The sequence below is a fragment of the Lissotriton helveticus genome, chromosome 6 (assembly GCF_964261635.1).
Source record: "Lissotriton helveticus chromosome 6, aLisHel1.1, whole genome shotgun sequence".
NCBI lineage: Eukaryota > Metazoa > Chordata > Amphibia > Caudata > Salamandridae > Lissotriton > Lissotriton helveticus.
The window spans coordinates 229,583,322-229,608,509 of record NC_136067.1 but is presented as its reverse complement, the minus strand read 5'-3'; the positions used below and the strand labels follow the sequence as shown (position 1 = coordinate 229,608,509).

At 42.6% G+C, this 25,188-nt stretch overlaps 1 protein-coding gene across 1 annotated transcript in view; it reads right to left on the bottom strand.

Annotated features, from left to right (window-relative positions):
* ANKRD66 (ankyrin repeat domain 66) overlaps positions 1-25,188 on the bottom strand; it is a 44,473-nt gene that overhangs the window by 3,656 nt on the left and 15,629 nt on the right. Inside the window, exons 2-3 of the mRNA XM_078646750.1 lie at positions 19,473-19,631; positions 10,679-10,907 (exon numbers count right to left, since the gene is read on the bottom strand). Of these exons, the coding sequence (XP_078502876.1) occupies positions 10,679-10,907; positions 19,473-19,620 (377 nt within the window). The 5' untranslated portion in view covers positions 19,621-19,631. The remainder of the gene's footprint in view (positions 1-10,678; positions 10,908-19,472; positions 19,632-25,188) is intronic.

The window sequence follows — 25,188 nt, the reverse complement described above, 5'->3', positions numbered from 1 at the left end:
AGTGAATAGTTATAAATCTACCAAATGTTACATTTATAGCATTAGTAAAGTTACATGTTTAGTTTTGTCCCTTTTTACATGTATTGATGTGCAAACTCACAATTTTGTGTAAAATGTTATAAATAAAGGATAGTGACCTAATGTTGTTTTTAATTTTTAATGGTAAAAGTTTTTACATGTAAAAAAGGACAAAACTAAACATGTAACTTTACTAATGCTATAAATGTAACATTTGGTAGATTTATAACTATTCACTTTACAAAAAACAAAATGAATACTTTTATAATTTGAAAAAATATAAACAAAAAAAAATTACATTTGCAACACCAAAAGGTCAAACTTTTCTATTGCGAGACCTATTGCATTTTCAATGCTTGTTTAGGAAAGACTCCCAACCCGATCTCATTGGATGATGTGGAGGGTTGATATGGTCTTTCCCACCCTCGGCTTAGAAGGGTTAACATGGTGTAGAGCTTGGACAGGATGAACTTAGGTGCAAACCTAGTACAGAGGCTGCCTGATGTCCTTCAGGAGCAAGGCCCACACCCCTGAGCAGAACAGTGTTTTACAAATTGAGGCGAATGGTGCTCAAGCAAAAGGAGATGCACTGCTCTTTCTTGCTCATTTGGGGGGGCCTGGTCCTATTGAGATAGTTCAGCACTTATGCTACGTGTTCAGGATAACCTGCAACTACTCATGTGACTCCGGATTTAAATATTTATGGGAAATAAATAATGCAGGTACAGTGAACTCTGCTTTTTCTGATAAGCCCATCTTCTCTTCCCTTACTTGGCCTTAGTTCGGAATAATGAAGTGTAGAAAGGAAATTCCAGACTGTGAGTGTCCTATGAAAACGTACACTGAGTGTCGTTTCATACATTTTCCTTACTTCGGAATATGGCTGCAGATGTTCAGAAGGATAAAAACAGACAACCACACAAAGGTGGAGTCCTTACAAAAAGCACTGAGCACATGTACGCTGGAGAAATGTGGGTCAATAGGATGAAGGTTGCAACCCTCATCCTCCTGGACCTTTCAGCAGCCTTCAACACCGTCTCCCACCGCACACTAGCCGCCAGACTCCACGACACCAGCATCCAGGGAACAGCCTTAGACTGGATTCGATCCTTCCTCTCAGGCAGAATACAAAGAATAAGACTCCCTCCCTTCCTCTACGAACCTACAGAGATCAGATGTGGAGTACCCAAAGGATCCTACCTCAGCCCTACGCTCTTCAATGTCTACATGCCCCCCTCGCATCCATCGTCAGAAAACACAGATTCAACATAGTCTCATATGCAGATGACACCCAGCTTATCTTCTCCCTCACCAAGGAACCCGACATCACCTGGCACAGTTTCCAAGAAGGAATGAAAGACATTGCAATATGGATGAGCAGCAGCTGCCTGAAGCTCAACTCGGAGAAAACGGAAGTCCTCATCCCCGGCACCACTCCTTCCACATGGGACAACACCTGGTGGCCCCCCGCCCTCTAAATCCCACCCACCCCAATGGACCACGCTCACAACCTCGGCATCATACTCAACACTTCACTCACCATGAACCACCAGATCAACACCGTGTCATCCACCTGCTTCAACACCCTCTGCATACTTAGTAAGACCTTCAAATGGATCCCCCTTGACGCAAGCAAGACCGTCACGCACGCACTTATCACTAGCAGACTGGACTACGGAAACGCCCTCTACGCCGGAATCAACCAAAAACTCCTCCGCAAACTCCTGACCGTCCAGAACGCCTCAGCCAGACTTACCTTCGACATCCCATGACATGACCACATCACCCAACACCTCCGCAACCTCTACGGGCTCCCTATCGAATGAAGAATAACCTTCAAATTGCTCACACACGCCTACAAAGCGTTCCATAACTTGGGACCCCACTACCTCAACGAACGAATCTCTTTACACGCCCCACTCTGCCGACCTAACCCTTTCCACAGTCCCCAGCATCCACAGGACCAGAGCGTGTGGCAGATCCTTCTCCTACCTCACGGCTATGACCTGGAATGAACTACCCCACAGCATCCAACTAAGCCCAACACTTCACCAATTCAGAAAGAACCTCAAGACCTGGCTCTTTGAATTACCTACGGAGCTGCACGCAACTCCCCCCACCCTCCAGTGCTTTGAGACCCTCACGTGTGAGTAGCACACTTTAAAACCCCTGATTGATTGCTTGATTGCATTGATAGGCACAAATTTACTCATAAAATGAATAAATATTAAACTGAAGCAATTGTCAGCCTACGGCTATCCCTAGAACTAGAGGTCAAAATATAAAACTGGAGACAAAAATTCAGAATAATATTCCAAAACAAATCTAGGAACTGAAACAAATGCATGATGAAATTGGCTAGCACAGGTGAGACACAACTGAAAAGCATTTAAAACACAGAACGGCAAAGACAATATGTCTCGGTCAAGGTATTGGCTATAACAATGATTTTTTATTTGCTTTTGCACACAAATACATCAATGTGCATGCATGTGAACACACAGCCCAATTTTGAACTAGGATTTCAACTAAAGCAGTCCCATTCCAGGATGGCCACCACTGTGTAGACATCTTGTAATTCATGCACATGTGTGCATCATGATGGATGCGCACACGTGTCACAACAGATTTGCAATCATAAATTGTGATATGTGCATGCACTTCCATAGTGACAGGTGGTGGCCATTTTTTCTTTACTATTCTGAAATGCCGGACAACCATTGTAGGGTAATGAATAACAACAACAAAAATTAAAATAAAGTGTGCATGACCACAAAATAAGGAATCATGTGGCCCAATAACACTTCTGGGCCTTTCATAAATAAATAAATAAATAAATACATACAATGGAAAGTGAGATGGAGACTATCAGAGAAGGGAGATGAAGAAAAAGAACGTGCACAGGAAGGCCCAGGAACAAGCAGTGGGGAGAGCAAGTAAACATATGTGCTTCCGTTGAGTAGGAAGGAAAAATGTAAGAAAGATTGGCAAGGCCAATCAATCTATCTTCAACGTCCTCAAACAAACCAACACATGCATGCACAAATGCTATTTGCAGCCATTAGTACATCAAAGCCAGACCTGTTGGTTTTGCCAATGCCAAGAGTCGCAATTTTGAGCAGTGCTGGAGAGGTAATTAGTTTTCAGTTTAAAGAATGTCGGTTTACCATCATTCAAGCTTAATCCAAGTCCATTTACTGAGGCATATGGATCTTTGTTGTTGTTCTAGAGAAGATCAGGAGCTGTATATCAAATAAATTATAATCATAATCAATAATCTATTTTCAGTCAATAGGGAGGGTTTAGTATCAGTTCAAACGTCTTAATAATCAAATCTTTTAGTAATTTATCTTTATTAAGGTCGCAAGTTAATTCATATTAATCTCAATCATCAAATGTGAACAGAAATCAATAATCAATGAAAATCATAATAAAATGCATTAAGTGCATTCCATGAAGGAAAGAATTCCTATTCTAAGAATAGGGGAAAAGGTGTCAGTCAGAACCCATAAAGAGTTCTAGTTTAAGAGAGTACGAAAAACATACAGCTTTAGCATCAAAGTCAGCTCAGTACATCAGAAATAGATCAAAGCAGAACTTCCCATAAAAAGAAGTTAAAAAAAGTCAGTAAAGTCTCCAACAACGTGAGTGTTTGGCAGAGTATATGGCATGGTAGAATGGTCTGAAAAAAGGGAAGTCACTCATACTCTAGGAACACACACTGTTATAGACTGCACATTCTGAAGCTTTGCAACATGTTGATCCTTCCGTCTCCGGTCAGCCGATCAGCTTTCAATGCTCTCATGGGAACAGAATCACTCCTCATCTTCTCACAGGAATACTATAATCCGTAGACAACAATGTTAAAGTTTGCAACTAAGTTTTATCAGTTCTAAGTTCATACGGGTTATTCTTCCACTCAGGTCTACTTCCCACATATAAACTACATTTCCAACCTTCTAATATATCAAGTTTATTAACAATGGTCTATGCAGAAGTTCAAACATAAATATAACGAAAAGAAAAACATTTAGCACAGCAACCATTCTTATTCTCTAAAAATGCTGCATCTTCATATATGAACTCTTCATTACTCCCAATAAAAGACTACTTTCTAATCATTTGTTAACAGTGATATTTGTGTAAACAGGAAGATTCTGTGGAAATATATTAAAACTTTTTATGCAACCGGTATTTATTATGAAAAACATGTTCACAGAAAGGTAACGAAATAAACGTTTTATGCATATTAAGCGTTTCTAGTCAAGTCAGTTCGTCAGGCAGTGTTGCTTTAGCCATTTGAGACCGAGTACAAGTAAATATGGTTGCCTACTACAATGTTTGCATTTAAACACATTTTATTTTCATTAATCCTGCACATTTATTATAGACTATAATGATATTATTATAATAATATTATTTTCCGATGTTATTACAAAAACGCCTCTGCAGCAGCTAAAGCCTGCGGTGCAGGTTGTTACTTGATGTCCCAAGAGAGAGCATCACCGCAAGCTGCTGCTGTATTTTCTAAGAGTGAGCACCCTGAAGCCTGCAGTACCACAGGCTGGTACTGGTTGCATTGAGAGGGTGCTTGAGAGGGCGCAGAGCTGAGCCGCACTGATTGAGAAGTTTGACCGTGTAAAGATCTTTATGATCTGTACATCCAATCTCATGGTTATATGTAAAATGTTCATGATTCACTCCCCTGCGCACTCCAACTATGATCACCTTTTCCACAGTGTGCATTTTCTTGAGAGCTTAGAGGCCATTTCATTCTAGTGTGTGCTATATGAAAACATCTTTCCCTGGTATAAATGCATAAACATTCATACATTAACATCAATTTCATAAGAACAAGGGTACTGCAGGACAACTAATCTATTTCAGATAAACCTGTTATATCTAAGTGAACAATCCACATGTTACTTTGATTTCTGCAACTATGTCATTGCCTGTAAGCAGCTGCGGCCTGCACAGGTGGCAGCGGTGGGGCGGTGGGGCCAGATAAGGGGGGATTCTGAGGGACGAAATAAATAAATAATTAATTTTCCCTACTAATTTTCCCTCTGCATTGTCCCTCGGAATCCCCCCTTGCCCAGACCCACTGCCCCACCGCTGTTACCTGCACGGACCGCGGCTGCCTGTAAGGCAGAGGTCTTCAAACTTTTGGATGCCGAGACCCCCCCTGTCAACATTTTCAAGCGTAAGGACCCCCTCCTGACAGGCCTCCGGGTAGTTACGCGCTATACAAGTGCAATTTTTCATTTCATTTCATTTCATTTTTAGTGCAGAGTGATCACTTTGAGAGCAGGGTGAGCGGGTGAATGTTGTGAGTGCATGGTGATCAGTGTGAGTGCATTGTGATCACTGTTAGTGCATTGTGATCACTGTGAGTACATTATGATCACTGTGAGTGCAGGGTGAGTGGGTGAATGTTGTGAGTGCATGGTGATCAGTGTGAGTGCATTGTGATCACTGAGTATATTATGATCACTGTGAGTGCAGGGTGAGTGGGTGAATGTTGTGAGTGCATGGTGATCAGTGTGAGTGCATGGTGATTGGTGTGAGTGCATGGTGATCAGTGTGAGTGAATGGTGATCAGTGTGAGTGCATGGTGATTAGTGTGAGTGCACTGTGATCAGTGTGAGTGCACTGTGATCAGTGTGAGTGCACTGATCAGAGTGAGTGCAGGGTGAGCGGGTGAATGGTGTGAGTGCATGGTGATCAGTGTGAGTGCATGGTGATCATTGTGAGTGCATGGTGATCAGTGTGAGTGCATGGTGATCAGTGTGAGTGCATGGTGATCAGTGTGAGTGCATGGTGATCGGGTGAATAGTGTGAGTGCATGGTGAGCGGGTGAATAGTGTGAGGGCAGGGTGAGCGGGTGAATAGTGTGAGTGCAGGGTGAGCGGGTGAATAGTGTGAGTGCATGGTGATCAGTGTGAGTGCATGGTGATCAGTGTGAGTGCATGGTGATCAGTGTGAGTGCATGGTGATTAGTGTGAGTGCATTGTGATCACTGGGAGTGCAGGGTGAACGTGAAAGTGAAGGCGAGAATGAGAAGTGAGTAGTCTGAAAGCAGGGTGCATTCCCAGAAACTTGAAGCGTAGGTTTTCAGATATAAGTTAAACTATTGCTATAATGGCATTAATCAGGGTTCGAGGGTGGAGGAAATAAATAATGTGCTGATCCTGCAAAAAACTTCCAGTCTAATGATTAGGGTTACCAGCTCATTATTTTGATGGCCCAGAAATAAGCAGTCACCTACAGCTGTATTTTTTGCACTTATCTGTGAATACTTAGAACAGCAAATATAAATAGAAAGCACTTTTAATTGTGTTCTAGGGATGCCTTAATGACCCATGACTAATAATTAAAGAGAATAAAGACAGAAAAGTCACATAACTAATTAATACATACTTTTTTATTTATAACAATTTATTGTCAAGAGCAGGTCTCTTCAGGATCTTTAAACAACACATAGCAGGCATGTTTCTTTTGGTAACCCAACTTTATGTTTCTTTTCATTAAATGCATTCTCACACTACAGCAGTAAAAATACAAATGTAAGGAATAGGCAGAGTGGGGGCCCAGGGGGTACTGGCACCATAAAAAAACTAAGCTTTGGTAATCAGTTAACAAAGGCATGTAAATATTCTAATGGTCTTTAAAGACCTGTGAAAAACTCCCCAGGAGGGCGAGCTGCACTGCAGCAGCCTGGGCTGAGACACAGGATGGGGGAGGTGGGGGGCTGAAGCCCTGGAAGCCAGGGCAGAAGTGACACTGTGAAGGCGCCACCCCCTTTGCATCGCTACATGGCCCCCCTGGGGGTCGCGCCCCACAGTTTGAAGACCCCTGCTGTAAGGTGTTATAAATTTGCCATGGTGTGACTCTTTCGAAAAATGAAAATGAACACAGCAAAAAAATCTAACACAGACACATCATTGGAGCATATCTTAAACTGTTACGAGAAGAAAAAGTCACTCACAGATGCTGGCTTGCAAGATGCTGTCATTCAAGAGCAGTATGAAAGTGTATGTGTACGATGATTCAGACTTATCATGTACGCAGTGGCCAGTGGAACAGTAGTCCATAGCTGCCAGACAATCATGCAAGTGCACTGTAAATAGAAACTTACAGAGCGAATGGCATTTCCATTTTATATTTGTGGGGGTTTGCAATGAAATGTTAACCACTTTGGGTCCGATTTCCGATGGTACTTGTGTGTAGTAAAGTTACGATTGTGGAGTCGCAACACTCATGGCAGAGTCTCTGCAATCACTGCGGAATCTCCAAACAGTGCACTTAGTATGCTGTTCTGGGATTCCGCCACAAGTGCGGAGACTCCACCCTCGTATCAGGGGCGGCCTGAGGCATGTGCAAGCTGTAAACCTGCACAGGGCCACCAAACCCCAGGGGCCACCACGCCAATATATATCCTTAATATAATAATCCTCTGTGGATGGATACATATTTGCGTGGCGGCCCCTGGCAGGAATTTGGCGGCCTCCGGCTCAGTTCCACTTCCAAACACCCTGACCCCCCCCCCCCCCCTCTTCACTGGCCTCCGCGCTCCGCCCCGCCCGGACCCCCTCTTCTGGGGCCCCCTACCTACGCTCCCTGCCCAGGGCCGCCATGAGCCTAGAGCCGCCCCTGCTCGTATCTTTACTACATGTAAGTACCTTTGTGAATCGAGCCCTCAGTAAACACCATTCCACACCTTTATGTCCACGAAGTCCAATCTTGGCCCGAGTGTTGGTTTTAAAGGCACACCTTCAGAGGTATCACTGATACTAAAACCTTCCGCAAACAATTGAAAACACACCTTTTCAAAGATTAAACTGGGGTTTCCTATCGTTTGCATTGGCCTGGTGCCAGGACACTCTAGTAGTAGCCATGCGCTTTACCAATCCCGATATGCATTCATCCATTCATTCACCTGAAAAACTATACTTCTGTCTTCTCATCACTTTGAGACGCGAGCACATTCGCCAAAACATCTTCCTCCTCTCTTCACTATGGTTACGTTTGCTACTTTATTCCCTGTAACCAACAGTAAGAACAAACACCTGGAAACTGCTGCCATTGTCTTCAAAGATAAGTAACACAGAGAAAACACTGGCAACATCTAGCTGAGTAAAGCATACAATCTAACCTACAATGGCAAAGAATGAAAATGGGGATAAACAGTCAATTGTAATGTTAGTCAATGTATTCCTTCAATAAATCTCACAGGCTTTGCTGCTTCTCCTGGTTTAGCCCTTTGGCAAAAATCCCTGTTTCCCTGTCTGAAAATAAGAAATGAAATAACAAGACACGCTCCTTTGATCAAGCTGGCTAATGCGTTGATCTCAGTTTGAGAAGTGAGCAAGTGAAAAATATCGACAGAATCTACATCTTTCCTAGAAGTGAGCAAAGTGGAGCATACCGCCAGAATATTCATCTTAGAGCAGTGGATTTTGAACTAGATATATCTGCCCCGTACAAGGGCAAGTAAAATGTCTAGCTGTGATCCGCATCTAGTTGTGATATCAGCTATGTATTCTTTGCACTTTGAGCTTTAAAGATGTTCTGAAAAGTGGCCTGCTTTTCAAAACTCTTTGAATTTCACAGCACCCCACCCACCAGGGAAGTGTGTTTATACCAGGTTGGCTAAGAGACACTTTAAGAAATGCTACGAGGTGCATGTCATTGCAACTGAGAGTGTCCGATGGGGTTGGGGTGGTACACTAGGGCATCAGTGTGTGAGGTGAGTCTCAGGACATGCATGAGCCTGACTTGCCGGCCCAGCACCAGAGGACACATCAGCGGGTTACGGGGCATTGAATACTGGATGAGCGGTGTCCATCTCATTGGGTACTTCAGCGACTGTTCTTCTCTTGGCAGAAATAGCCCAGTTCCAGAATTGAATAATTTCCATGGACTTTTCTGCTCTTTTTGGCTTTAGCTGTTAGCAAATATTGCTGTGTTTTCCCACTACACTGCAGTAAAAGAGGTGAGGTGCAGTATGGACCAACAGTCTTGGATTACGAATCTCACCAGATTGTGATATCTGTCTTTGGAGCCCTGTTCTGTCCTTGCAGACCTGTACACAGAGAGCAGCAGTATTCTAGGGCGAGCTGCAGAGCCGGGTTGGCCATTCAACTGCACGGGCATTTCCCCAGTAGGCTGCAAGTTCAAGGCTTTCAGAGCAGGATAGGCTGTCCTGACCCAAGTATGCCATCTGACCCAATTTTAATTGAGTCCTACTGCAGAGGGGGTCTGGTTTCAACATTTTTGTAAGGACTAATTTTGGTTTCCACTCCGACCGTGGTAGACTTGCCTTCTGGTGCCAATGCCCCATTGGTAGCTACAGCTACAAGCTCGCTAGGCGCTGTATGGAAAGGGGGTGGAGTCACATGCGTGCGCTGGTGGTGACGTCAATCTGCGGGAGAGGATGAAAAGGCTTTGTACATCTGCAGGTGGTGGGAGAGGGCTCTATTGGGTGCTGTCAGGCTTTGGTGTGAGAGGGCTCCAGCGGGCCTTTGCGGAGCTTTGACCCCCCTCCGCAATCAACCTTGGGAGATTTAGGGGCATGGAAAGAGTTTGGAGAGGCGTCCTGTGGCAGGTAGTTCATGGCTAAAAGGGTCTCACCTAAAAAAGCCAGTGGTTGACAGGGCTGACTAAAAGCTAATTTTTGTATGTATGCATATGGTGTGTGTTGCTTGTTGCGTTGCGAGTTGTGTGTCGTGGGTAGTGGTGAATTAAGGATATTCCTAGACAGCTATGGTTGTCTGTAGCCAGAGCCTAAAGAGTCTGATCAAGTCAGTGGTTGAAGGATACCTGGGATGGTCATCAAAGCCATCCAACCATGAACAAGGAACTGGAACAAATCACAATCCAAGGGCCTTATTATGACTTTTGGCAGTGTGGGAGCGGGGCTGATCTGCTGCTGTCCCACTCCCACACCACCAAAACAGACTGCCAGCCAGATTACTCCTTTTTAAGTCGCTGTCGGGTAGTTCTTTGGCGTTCCCATGGCGGTGCCTTTGAACTAGGCACCGCAATGGGAACGTCAAAGCATGCTCCTGCGCGGACCAAAATGCACAATGTTGTGCATTTCGGTGCATGCAGACAGTGGGGCACACCATTTGCCCCCGTGCATGCACTATATGGTGCAAAGACACAAGGGGGCCCTGTAGGGCCCCATTTGTTGCCTCACCACCATGAAAAGCGCATCTGAGGAAACTCCTAATATGCTGGCAGTGCCACTGCAGCATCACCAGCATATCAGGGGCTTCAGACCACTGCGTCACCGCCAGGGATCATTGATCCCTGGCAACAGCAGCGGTGCCATGACAGTCCAACCGCCACAGTCCTAATAGTGCGGGCAGACCCTAATAAGGACCAAGTGTATGTTTTGTTTTCGAGACAACAGGATTTGACAACAGGCAGCTAAAGCTGTCAGAGACCTAGGCCTAAAAAGACACAGGAAAGGTACAACCAATCCACAGTACTAGGTAAGTAAAAGATACAATAAGGTCTGTGGTGCCCTGAAAAAGAAGGTAAGTGGGAACACATGCTGGCTAAGTGTGTGTGTTCCTTTGATATGCGAGCTGTATTTTGTGACTCCTATTATGACACCAATAAAGCAGTTCCACTTGATTTGACAAATACTCACGTCTCCAGGTATTTCACGCAGTCCTGGTGCCCATAGATCTGTGCAATCCTTTTCGGGGTGTCGCCGCTTAGATCTGGTAAATCCATGGGCGCGTGCAGTGAATGAAGGCACCTCAGGACCACCAGCCTGCCCGACTCGGCGGCAAAGTGGGCCGGCGTCCACCCGGAGTCGGTCCGCAGGCAGGGGCGGGCCCCATGCTCGATCAGCAGCTTCACCATGTCCGACTGCCCTGCAGGGGACGGGCAGGGTTAAAGGGGAGACGCGCTAGAAGCTTAAAATAATGACATTAACAAGTGAAACGGGCCTAATGTTTGCAAACAGAATCATACAACATGCGTGCACACATGCACACAGTTCAACACATCTCCGGGCATCTATGCCGACAGAAGACAGCAAACTTACTGATACACAATCACCCATACTTTGAGACCAAAACACATACCAGCAAATATAGGCACCCATGACACCCAAACCACGGGCATGCAGGCCTACATATGTACCTACGTGCATACAAGAGAAACACGTGCATGAGCCCAGATAATAGACAACACAACGAGCCAGATATGCACATACAGAAAACAAACTCACAAGAACGCGGATGACTCCCATGCGAATGGATGAATGGATGGGGGAAGAAAGGGTGGAGGGATGGGTGCTTAAGTAGATGGATGAATGAATGTAAATGGAGGGAGGGGTGGATGAATGGGTGCATGAGTAGGTCAGTGAATGGATTTGGAGGATGTTGGGCAGATGGGATGGATATAGGATGTTTAAAGGGAGGATGAAAGTACAGTCGGACAGATCAGTAAGTGAATGCTTGTAAATGGATGCATGTGCCGATGACTGGATGCATCAATGAATGGATGGACAAGTGTTTCAATAGACGGATGGACAGATGTCAAACAAGTCAGCAATAGATTTGGTACATCGTAGGTGAGTACAATTAAAGCTGCTTTCATTATCTTTCCATCGTGGCGCTTTACATTGAATGAAGTAATTTTCTTAATGTTTTGAGTGTCATAATGATTATATATATATATATATATATATATATATATATATATATATATATATATACATATATATATATATATATATATGTATATATATATATATAATACCTGAGAGTCAAACGTAATTACAAGATAGTGCAGGATTATATTTAATTTATTCATTGCTATTCATATTTCTGAAGCACAACACTTAAATAGTAATTACAAGATAGTACATGTTTACACTTTTGCACGCAAATTGACACCATTGCGGAAAGGAAAGAACAGAACAGGTTACAGCAAGACATTGTGCATCCAGATCTGAGCTCAGACATCAGCTCGGGACCTGAGACAGATCTAACACTGCGATGGAAAAGAGTCTGCCTCCCTTTTACGACGGGCACTGGAGTAAAAACAAGCAAGGTAGCAACCTACAACCATGATAGATGCATGAGAGAACCATGAATGAATGAGTTGTTACAAGGCGCATGGGTGAGTCAATGGATGGCTGAATATGTACGTGAGTCCATGGGAGTGTCAGTGTAGAAGCTCGAGAGGGCGCTTGATGGATGCATCAGGCGGTGGATAGATGCATGACAGAATGTATGCATAGATTGAAGGATGCATAAGTGCTGATATATATTAGTGCTTTGACACATCAATTGGTTTTCATATGGATGCATTCATGGGAGAGGGGGGTTGACTATTTTTTTTATTCATTAATTTGTAAGAGCACGTAGATACCTAAAAGGTGTCCTGGCGATGGCAGATGCACAGGACAGCATAGCCAGAGCCTGAGAGGCAACACATTACTTAGAGAAGAGCCAGGTTTTCTGCGCTTTGCTGAAAGCAAGCAGAGGCTCACTCGGCTTGGAGATTGACACTGCCTGACAACCAGGACCGAAAAGACCCGGGTGATGAATATGAAGAAGGATGGATGGATGGATGGATGGACGGTTGGATCGATGGATGGACAAATGAATGGATGGATTGCTGACGAGATAGTAGAATGGATACATAAGTGGGTGAATTGATGGATATTTCAGGACATGAGAGGATGAACAGATGGATGCACGAGAAGGTTCAAGGAATAATGTTCGGGTATATGACTAGGCAGATGGATGGATGCACATGCTGGGGAGATGGATAAGGGGATCCATTTGCGGTTTGATCCATGCAGGGGAGATGGATAAGAGAGTCCATCTGTGGGTGGACTCATGGAACGATGGGTGCATGCATTGATAAAGGCATAAATGGGAGTATGGATGTATACGGATGTGCATACGTGGGGGATGGCTGTATAAATGAGTTAATTGATGTGTAAAATACCTGAATGGGTGAATACATGAATTTGTGGATGCATAAGTTGATGGGTCAATGAATTGACTGGCGAGGGTGACTGAGTGTGAGTGAATTGTTGGATGAGGAGGAACTTATCTTTGTGAGTAGGGGATGGATGGATGTCAGTAGGGTATGGATGATGTCTGGAGGGATGGATGGAAACATGCAACAGTATTTGTATGTGTAGTGCACCAGAGGGTGTTGCACGAATGCTCTTCTGCTCCTACCCTCTGTCCAGCCAATTGATGCATTATAACTGTTTTGGTGCTGCACTTTCTATTCACTAGATTCCACCATGGTTCCCTGTCTCCCAGCACGTCTTTTCCTCTCACCTTCCAGCATTGTGAAGTAGCCTCATGGATTCACTGAGTGTCTTAAAGCAGCCAACATATTATTGTATGAATGAATGGCTGGATGCACACCTGCGTGAGTGAGAGAATGGACGCTTGACCTTATGACGAGATGGATCAATGGGTAGGTGAATGCATGTATTAGTGGGCAGGTGGGTGAATGCTCAGAAGATATGGTTACATGGCTAGAAGAATACTTGTGTTTAAATAAATGAATAGATGGGTAAATGCATGGGTTGTGTGATTCTCTCTTCTCCTGTTACTTTTATCGTACTCTCCTTTCATTAATAGGATCCACGCCCAACACCTTAATGAGCCTAAAAAACCAAATACATATTTCCCCAGCCCATGATCAGTTTATTATTCATTCTCGGTAAAAAAAATAAGAGTGACAAATCGTTTCTCCGTTTTCTGAGGGCAATCGCTGCGGTTAACAAAGAGAACCATAACAAAGAGTACTATTATGCTACTCGTTAGTACTCATTTGGCTCACTGAAAGAAAGAGTGGCCAAAATAGACAGACTGCGGTGTGTTCTGTCATCACACACAGAAATCAAACATCATGTCAAGCAAATGGGGCAGAAAATGCCCGTTACAGAATCTTTTGTCAATCTAAACAGAAGGCTAAATTCACCAAGGGTGTATGCGTTTGTGTGAACTAAAAGTGTAATTGAGCAACCTAAAATAAAGGGTCACCGAACGTACTGAAATCTCCTTCACGCATGGGCACACAGATTGGCACAACTGAGAAATCTAAACTGCAAAAATGAAAAGTTTTACAAACCCATTCAAAACAAATACCCAGAAAACGATTTCCAACCCAAAAAAGTAAAGAGACACTGACGTCTGTGATAGTGAAAATCCTCCTCTCCCTGAGCAATCCTCAGTGTTGGGGAGTGGGTTGCGGGCATCATCAAAAATCGGATTGACCCGCCCACCTGACTCTTGGTACCCCGCCTCATTTAAAAGTGGAGGAAATACTGTTTCTGATTTCAGATTCTCACCAGCTTCTGCCATCAGAAACAATCTCCCACCCTCGCGAGAACGGTATCATAGTGCCCAGTTTACACAGTCCAGCATTTCTGACACCAGTGTGGTCATATGTTCCAGAAATAGGTCAATCATACTTACGCCCGAAATGATAAGTTGTCCCACACACTGAACATCTAAAAACTCCCATCATAACAAGGACATTATTTTATTCTTTTTCAAAGACAAATTTCCTCCTTAAATGATTGTGTTTGGAAAACAAAACTATAGCCATGACACGACGGACTGCCATTCAATCTTTCCTTTTTCACCCAAAGTGCTCTTGCCATGTTAAAGAAAGTGATTTCGGCAGGTAAAAAAACCTGGTCAGTTCATTTGTCCAGGGCCCTCTTAGGCCACCAGGGCTGATGAGAAACGTACGGTAAAATTGACACTTTAATAGGATTTAAAATGTTTAATCAACGTTTGATATCATTGTGAATTCACTGTTTTTGCATTTGGGTTTGTTAAAAAATTTACCATAAAAAATACACATTTTAGTGGAAGGATCAACAAACAGTCCCACAAGGGTATTCTTAAAGTCGATATCTATATTCTCTGTAAAGCACCACAGGAGCTTCTCCATTATGTCCCATGTTGAATTCTTTCAGCTGTCTGGACAGCGCTACTGCTGTCCATGGTGCTGAAACTCAGTACGGTAACATTGACCCATGGTTTCTCATAAGAAAGAATAGCAATCAGAATTCTTAGTGAACATTGCTTTAATAAAAGCCGAGTATTTTAAACAGCACAGTTACAACGTGATAACATTTTATGGTATAGATTTACGATTTTATTTTTATTATTCTTTTTACCTTAAACGGTGGAATCATTTTAAGCATGATAAACCCGACATATGTTTTTTGGACTGTATCAGTTAGGCATGACTACTATCCAATCATTAACCTCCCATTTGTGAGTCACATCCTGGAAAAGAACAAATAGAATAATATATGGAGCAAAACGGTATAATAATAATAATAATTATTATTATTATTATTATTATTATTATTATTATCCTGGAAAAGAACAACTAGAATAATATATGGAGCAAAACGGTATCTAGATTGATCTTCAGAGAAGTGACAAATCTCTACAGGGGAGAGGATTTGGCCTAACGGCTAGGGCGGTCGACCTCGAATCTGGGGAACTGGGTTGGAGTCTTGGCAATGACACTGAACATCATGTGATTCTAGGCAAATCACTTAATCTCCCTGTGCCTAACAAAAATGAATGTGTCCTCGTGTAACGCAACAGGTGCTATGTAAAGCGCTCTGATACCCGATTCAGGTCAAGTTCACGCTATATAAAACTCTGTAAAATAAAATACAAGGGACAGAATCCCCTTTGGCTAAAGTCAGGGAAGAATTATGCATCACCCTTGACGCAGGTGAACAAGTGTCCTTGTTATTCTTCAACCAATCAGCACGTTGTGATAAGGATGACCTCACCATGCACCTGAAAGTCTATAGGGCTGAATCAGTTGACTTGCCTCTCTTTAACGTGGATCCAAACCTTTCTCCAGAATTTTATCCTAAAATTAAGATACTTCTTACTAACTACAAAAAGTAAGAACCCAATCTCTCCTTCAGTCCACAAACCTGCGTGTAAAGTTGGCATAAAGCCTAGGGATGAAACATTTGGTTTACACCAAAACACAGTTGTAGAGCTCAACAACATTAAAATACTACTGATAAGGAACAGTATCCCATTCAACCAAACTAAACATTGAGTAAAGTTGAAATGATCCTTGGTTATAAAATGTTTGATCTATGACTTTCTTAAAATCTAATTTCCCTTTTTCAAAGACTCTACAATCAAGTGGCCAAAAAATGTGTGTATTTAAACACTCAACCATATCAAGAATACATTGGCTTCTGGTGGAATCCAGAATAAAACGTAAACCTGTTCATCATTTACAAAGTGTAGTGGGATGAAGGGTGTAGCTATTATCATAATCTAGCACCTCACTATTTCCCAATATTGCGCAAGCGTTGGAGTGTACCGTGTTGTGTTCCAAATTAAATCTGTATATCTGCATTCGGGTGCTCTTCAGTTATAAGTCAGAGTCAAGCCACCCGACCAGTCAAAATCAAAAGGTGTAAAACTTTATAAGATTCAGAAAATAATTAAAATGACACCACAAAAAAACACTATCAGCCTCGCTATGCCTTAGCTGGAAAATTAAAGGTCTGTTGACTTATCTGCAAAATTGTGGCTCTGTTGTTTTGCTACATTCATGTGAGTAACGCACACTCAACATTTACCTTGCATAATGTCTCTGCCTACATGTACTATTTACCTTATTTTGTTCACGCTCAGCAGCACAACCGAGGGCCACATCGGACTGCAAACAAAGAGCAAAGTAAGTAAGCTCTTGATAGAAGAAAAACTGCCAAGGTCCAGAAGGAGGAGAACATGATGGACTTTTGCTCCCTTGGGAGCATCTGCTTTTCTAGTCCCAGCTGGAGGTGGGGGTGTGGGAGGGGGGGGGGGGAGGGGCTGAGAGAGAAATCTTGGTAGCGAGGAGATCGGGCTCCAAAAATATAGCAGTTCCACTGATGGGTCACAAGGAGGTTAAGGTGAGCCGAAATTCAATTAGTAGCCCTCGGTATACCAGGTGATGACGCAGAAACTATTTTGGTTATTTGCACTTAAATAATATGTTAATCTGTAACCCGCATTAACTCTAGTTTCATGGTTAACACACGATTTATTCATTATGTACTCATATTATGTCACTTATTATTTTGCATATTGTTTCAATTGAGATTTAGCAGAATGAACCATATATTTATTATCTTTATTTAGACAAAGTACATTTAAATTTGACATGGGTGGGCCTAGGTACCTCACTCCATCTTGGAATTAAAGTTTTATTTCGGTTTGCAGTGCATTGCACTTTTTTGTTTCAAACACCAGAGCCCCTGTGTGCTGTTTTAAAATGTTATTTGTTTGCTTGCTTACAAAGTGTAGTGATTAGTTGAGTTGGAACGAAACTTCAACTCCTGCTGTGGATGAGAAAACTGAGGACGCAAAACTCCTTTGCGTGATATTGTGAAGGTCCTGGTGGGAGAAGAAGTTGGGATTGTATTATTCTGCGAGAAGGAGGCCGAAACCAAGTACAGAGAGAACACTGGGCTTTGATTGGTCATCACCTGGTGGGAAAACCTGAAAATTGCATCATTTGACCAGAATGTTATGTTTTAACGGTGTGAAGCTTTTTAGTTAGTTAGATCACTTGCCCAGGGTCGGACTGGGACACACAATGGGTGCAGGCACCAAAATAAAAGTGGCCCCCAGTAGTGAAGCATATAACTAAAACAATTTTATATTAGGGAGTTCCAAAGTAAAAACTGGCCCACCTAGCCATAAAACCAGCCCACACCAGCTGTAAAAACGGCCCACACAGTGATCTGTTAGACCAGCCCATCGGGCACAGCATGATTGCCCTATAGGCAAGAACGGCCCTGCACTTGCCCTATCCACCTTTGTAGGCTGACATCCTTTCTCATCTCTTGAGACCAATGTGTTTTTTTTCTGCTCATAGAGATACTCTCAAAAGCAAGTACATTTCTTCCCATTCTTATTGGAACCTTTATCTGGTTCCTTTATCTGGTTCTTCTTTCGATTTTATATTTGCTAATATCAGCTGTTTCCGAATTTCCCTGACCTGCCAACAACTTTATCTCAAAATTAGGGAGTTTCCTTTCAGGAAATAGAGTTTGCTTTGATTTGCATAAGCTACCCTGCAAAATGCAAAATTGCCATTCCTAATTGAACTGCTTGGATCATATTGATGTATGCTGTATTCAGAAGAGTATCGATTTTGACTTATTGATTTGATTAGAGATTTTAACTTTACTAACGTTTTAATAACCCTTCAGGGGTTTGCAATCTGCTCCTCTCTGTCATTACTGTGGGGAAAAATATGCTTCACTGTCAATGGAATGTTACTGAAATTGTGATTTCAGTCTCTGTTCGAGACAAAGATCGCTCTTGGAGTAAATAGCGGAATTTTGCGTTTGTGCCAAGTTACTGCGGTGCAAATACCATCTTAGCCTGACGAGGTTTCGCTTGTTTCATTCAGTGCTTACGAAATTCTCCGGAGGTTTATCATTGGACCCCGCCAGTCAACTTTGAAGTCACTTTCCTGTGCTACCATTGTCAGCTATTCCTATAGCGCATTAGGACATCGGCCGTCCTGCTAACTGCTGGGGTATTCGCTCCGCCTTTTACCTTACCTCGGATACTTCTGTGATAGGTTTTGGCATTTCACCTACCAGGATTAGGCTATCAGGATTACGGTACTTAGCACGACCAGTCTGTGTCGTGCAAACCTACCAACTTTATATATTTTTGGATCATAGCGGAACACATGATGATATTATCATGTCTGATTCAATTTCAAGAATGAGCCCCCTTGTTGTTATTCTATTATCTTGATTTATTTCGCAAAATTCAAAGGAAAAGGTACGTCAACCAAGAACTTTATCTACTGCGCCCTGACGAAGGAACTGTGGATAAGGGTCCTTTTCCGAAACGCGCGTCGGCACCTTCTTTTTTGTTGCTATGTTGTATATGTAAAATGTATGTAATTTTTCACTGTCATGTTTTGTCTTATTTGCTTCACTGTGGTTTAGCTGTGTTTGGTAGTTCTGGATGAATGTTTGGATGCTTGGTATTATAAGATGAATGAATTACATTTTTTGCTATTTTTCTTTGGGGGTTACTGTATATATTATATTTGTAAATTTGAAAATACTGTACATATAGAATGAGTATGTTGATTACACCATTGTGTTATGATTATATTTTTTATGTCAGAACATTATAATAAAAAGAATAATGTTTTCTAAATAAGCTTTGCTGTGGGACAATGTTGATATTTTTTCAATGAAGGATATATTACCGATATATTGATGTGATACCTAGGAGAGGTTTGTTCTTGTTCTTCTTTGTTCCCTGCCTCCCTCTCCTGGTATTTATGGTATCCAGGGACCCTATTTTGTTTTTGCAAATACCATCTTTACCTTATATACAATCACATACAAGAAAATATACAACAAAATAAAGGCTTACCTTTGGCTGCAGCCCAGTGCAAAGGAGTCCTGTCGTTCCAATCCATATCTTTGTGATTCGGATCACACAAGCCTGTCCTCAAAACCTCCGCCACAAGGTCGTAGTCTCCCAAAGCAGCCGCTTGGTGAAGTTCTGTCATGTCTGACATTTTATCACAGGCTGGAACAACATGAACAATATAAGTTCCTTTTTTGCCAATTTTAGTAGTTGGCTGTTTGTGCTTGCTGTCAATTGCTATTTACTTTCAATACTACAACCTCCAGTTTTATATAAAGATTCCTGGAAAATGAAATACGAACCAGTGTTGTCTATCATGTTCCATGGAATCAGTTTTGCTAGTCTCCAGAAGTCTCTCTCAGCCAGTTGGACACTGAGGCCCTGATTACAAGTTGCAGTCTCATGGGGCGCGGCGGTGGTGGTCCAGCCACCACCGCACCGGCGGGCCAACCGCCCCTCTTGTAGTGGGGCAGTCAAACCGCCATGGTACTGCCAGTGCCACCAGGGAACCACCATTTCCTGGAGGTTGCAGGGCGGTACTGAGGCCGCAATATGCTTGGCAGGACCGCCGTGGTCCCGCCAGGCATATTATGAGTTTCTTCTCCACCACGGTTTTCATGGCGGCCCCACCACCATCAAAAAAACGTGACAGAGAGGAAACAAAGTGGGTTGCCTGTGAGGTATCATGAGCATAATAGGAAGAAATAAGGGCAGTGGGGTGATTTTGGAGGCTAACAAGGGATAATGCAAGAGAGGCACCAGGAAATGTTGATCAGATATGACGGGCTTGGTAAATAACCTTTTTACTGAACCACACCGGTTAGCTGCACTGTTTATCTGATAGCAAGCAGAGTTATCCATGTGTAAACTGTATTTAACTCTGTATACCATGCCAGACTTCAAGAGTAAGCCTTGATGGTTTGTCCTAAATATCCAGTGAAAGTTTGGGTTTGAAAAGGAGGTACTTCCCGATCCATGTAGTTAGAAGTTGTATATGGCTTCCATGATTCGATTCACAATAGCCAGTGGCATTGCCCATTTGCCCCCCAGAGCCCCTTGGGCCATATAGAGTTGACTAGTCAGTAGGCAACTGTCCATTCCAAGATCCTCTAGATGACTACAGTGACACTGTGCATGTATTTAAAAGTAAGTTCAAAGCCTTCACCCTCACATGCAGACATCACAACATTATTAACTTATTTTATTTTGTTTAGTATACTGTATAGTACTGATATTTCATTGCAAAATGACCGCTCTTCCACACTGCGAATGGTCACTTTGCAGTGCTGAAGATGACCATATATCTAAGGGCAAAGGAAAGTCCATATCAATTAGATGGTGCAACTTCTTAAAATATTTGAGTTCCAATCTTAATAGTAGGGTGGATTTGTCCTAGTACAATGTCTGGCAGTGTCCTGCTCAGCCAGACAGAGTGCAGCACTAACCCAGTGAAGTCAGATTACAAGTAGCTAACTTTTTGGAACGGAGCTGTGTTGATGGATTGGATGATTATCATAGTGGATCCAAAGACATCCAAAAGTGTCTTTACCAGTGGGAGTTCTAACGGAGACATCAGTTCGTTCCATTTGGAATTCAAGGTGATACAGTAATATCCTAAATTGTAAGCTTAGTGATGAAAGGTTGACCAGTCAACACACCATGAAGAAACAAGCCTATATCTACTAAGAAAAACAAACTCAGCATGCACTAAGTATAGGGATGAAGCTCAAGGAAAATACATTTGCCCCTCATGCAATATAAAAACAGGCAAAGTCATGACCCGGGAGACTTCATCCTTGCTCCTATTCACACCACAATCTCACACCAGGCTTAAATGCATTTATCCTCACATAATTTATGAACGAAAGCCCTCAACTAAATAGTGTTTCCAATAGCACTGCCCAGATATAATTCCCAAGCCAAATGCAACAAAATGCATTAGAAAGAAAATCGGACATGCATCCACCTGAGCAAAGACATATTTCACATGATACTAATGCACCACACCTATGACATGCACTAGCCACCTAGACACACCACTCACAGTCGCAACAGAACATCTCAGGCATAACCAACACAACACGCAATATTGAAGACTTTAACATAATTACCAACAACAATCACCATCAGATGCACTTTAAATAAACTCATCCCACATAGAACATTTCAAAGACCCCCAACACAGCACAGATGAGCCAGTTACCTGGTGATTAAGTTTCTCACAAAAGCGCTTACCATTTAGGTCCTAATTACAAGTATACTTTTATCATGGACGGCAGCTCCAGGGCAGTAGTGGTGAGGCGGGGGGTTAAACAAAAGAAAGAAAATATCACTTATCTGCCAGCTGGCTGTAACCTCTCTTCTGTCCTCTTTTGTCAACTGGAAGCACACAGGCTCACAGCCTCCCCTAGCCAATCACAATGTTGGTGGCACCAGCATGACCGCAGCGTCGTGATTGGTCTGAGCGACCTGGTTCGGTGCTCAGGCAGGGAGTGGGAGCCTGTGCATGTTCTCCTCACAGGCTGTGCAATACATCTGGGTGGAGAACATACTAAGTGTGTTTGACTGTTTCGTTGGTCCAAGATGGCCATCCATACAATCATGCACACTTAAGTGCACAAACCACTGCCCCTGCTGGCTGTGATGACAGCCAAGCCCCACCCCACTCCAAAACTGTCTTTAACACGGGAAAATAAAATGATAACATTGTGTTGTTATAATTTAATTTTTTAGGTCGCGCCTAAGGGCAGTGCACATGTGCTGCTCGCTCTGCGAGGCATGCTGTATTGGAGTATGCTCTGGAAGCCCCTCCCACTCTCCGCCCATATTTGTCATTGGCTTGTGTCATTGCCCTTCATAAATGCTAGGTTCTGATTCTGCATTTGTTAGCTCCCATAGCGACTGGACCTTTTTATTTGGCTTATTACAACATCTGCATTATTGGTAGGTGAGCACTATTTTGTTTATTGACTATGGGGACAAACAATGGCGGCTTCTTTTTTGTTTTTGCAGCCCGCTCACTGCTTTTCGTGTAAAGGGCTATGCCGCTCTAATTTTATAAGCGGCTTCCCCCTGCCCCCACAGCACTCACGGCACAATGGCGAAGCTTTTTATTTTATTATTACTTTTTAGAAGAACACCACATTATTCTTCAGGGACACCGCGCGTTCTTTCAACTTTTTTATTTGCATGGTAAGCGCAGCGCCCGCTTTAGGGACACCGCGCTTAATTCATTTTTTTTTTTACTGTAATGCTGAGTGCGGCACCCGCTTCAGGGACTCTGCTCTGTTTCTTCTTCTTTTTTTTTAAACGTTAATGATGACCGCGGCGCCCACTTCAGGGACACCGTGCTCTGATTCTTTTTTTATTTTTTTTTACTTTTTTGGTGAGCGTGACGGCCGCCTCATGGACACCACGCTCTACAAATTAATATGTCTGGCTTTTGCTAAAGTTTGACCTAGTGGCATTGTAAATGACAATGCCTTTTAATATTATAAAAGACATTGCATTTACAATGCCAAAAGCTGAAAATCTCGCTATTGCAGGAACTATTGCATCTTAAATGCTTGTCCTTTTTTGCACTGCTGAAAAGCAGTGGGGTGACGCTACTCCACCTTAGCGGAGGAGTCGCCGCTGCCTTTTATTTAAAGAGGGGACACTGAGGTGCCAGAGCCACAGACCGAATAACTGGGATAACAAGTTAATGAAACTGGAATGGGAAATAAAATGTAGACCCTTGAATATCGGGTCTTCCACATATCTTTCTAAGTTACAAGGCCAATAACAGGTGCCATTTTAACCAACTGTTTTGAGCAAGTGGTAAGTGCCAGTGTCAGAAGTGTTGTGTGTCAGCGGACAGCGGGCAGAGGGAAAGAGAGAGAAAGTAGGGCACCGCAGGGCAGAGCAATGCTGGGGTGAGCATTATCTGCTCTCTGTGGTTCACGAGGAAGGTTTGTCAGAAGGTAGTGTGTGACCTGGGGTCAAACATAATGCAGGGTTCTCTCTATGCTTCTTCTGTTTTGGCCAGATGCCCTAAGGAGCACTGGTTCCTGAGTATTAAAAAGTGTGCTTCAAAGAAAGAGAAAACATGGTGACTGGCGTCATCTAGTGCTGTAACCACACAGCCAGCTTTATTATTAGGTCTGGCATTAGCCAAGACCTTTTGAATTTACGAAAAATATGAATGGTGTGTATATACTTAAAGGTGCTTTCAGACAGCTCTCTTCATCCATTAGTTTGTAATTATGTCATTCCCATTTTGCTTCCAACCTCTACAGCAGAGAGCATGGGACAGTGGGTCAACATACTTCACTCAGTAATAATGCCACTAGCTTTAGCATGACAGTCGGAGGTCTGTACAAAAGAAGATTCTACCTCTGCAGATTCGTTACTTTTACTGTTCGAATTTTGCATTCAGTAAACTTTCAAAAGTGTGTACAGATTAAATTTCTTATTTTAAAATTCTAGGATATTATTTTTGCTAAAAGAAGGTTAACAGTGGGATAATTTCTGGGAATACACTTTTGGTGGGAACATTCTCTCACAAATAAAGATTTTACAAGAATATGTTCTTGGTATAACTTTTTATTTTATGAAAACCTTAGTGGCAAGGAAAGTTGAGTAAAGCGGGGTAACTTTATTGCCTGCGGTAAAGAGAGCAAAGATGGCAGACTCTGCCCATCCCTATTATTAGCTACTAGATTTGATGGATGTCCATCAAAAGGCTGCCCTGTACATTGTGCAGATGTTCACCACTCCTTATTAAACATATGTTCGTGGTGTTGTCTTAATGTCCTCCCCTTCTAACATGACATCTTAAGACGTGACGCTGCTCGCCATTTGACCCTGATGGCAGGCCATGTATTTGTTCTCTACTAGAAGGTACAGAAAGTTCAAGAACAAATGTTAATATTAGTGACAATCAGTTACCAAAACCAGCAAAGGCTAGAAGCACTCTTACTTTTATAGGATTACTAGTTGGACTGATAATATCACTGAGTGGAAAACAAATCACAGTGGGTGAAAACAGCAAAAAGTGGTAGCAATTGCTATCTCCTACTGCGGCTAAACAAGGACCCTCACTAAAAAGGTCAAAACAGCGACCAAGTATATACCCAATACTCCTTTTAACCTCACAATAGAAGAGTACAATGCACTTCAATCTTTAAAAGAATCGCCATCAATTACAATAAAAGCCTGTGATAAAGGAGGTGGTATAGCTATCCTGGACACCTCCCAGTATACAGCAAAAATTAAAGACATGTTAAACGATGATGTATTCTACAGTGCAATAACAAAAGATCCCACTACTAAAACTAAACAAAAGATTCAGAAATTAACATCTAGGGCATTAAAAGATGGCCATATTTGCCAGAAAGAGTATGATTACCTTAATGTGGCGTCGCCTAGAATGGCCTGTCTATATGGGACACCAAAGGTCCATAAAAACGAGGTAGATCCACCTTTTCGCCCTATTGTTAATACGATTGGGAGTATTACTGAACCTCTATCAAAGTATTTGGACGCTATTTTGAGACCATACATATCAAATATTCCTGGATATGTGAAGGACACAGGCCATATTATCAATCTACTAGAAGGTACGGTTTTTAATGAAAAAAGACAATGGCTAGTGACGTTAGATGTGGAGAGTTTATACTCTAACATTCCTATTGATGGTGCTATCCTAGCGACAGAATGGTTTATTAATTCATTTGAG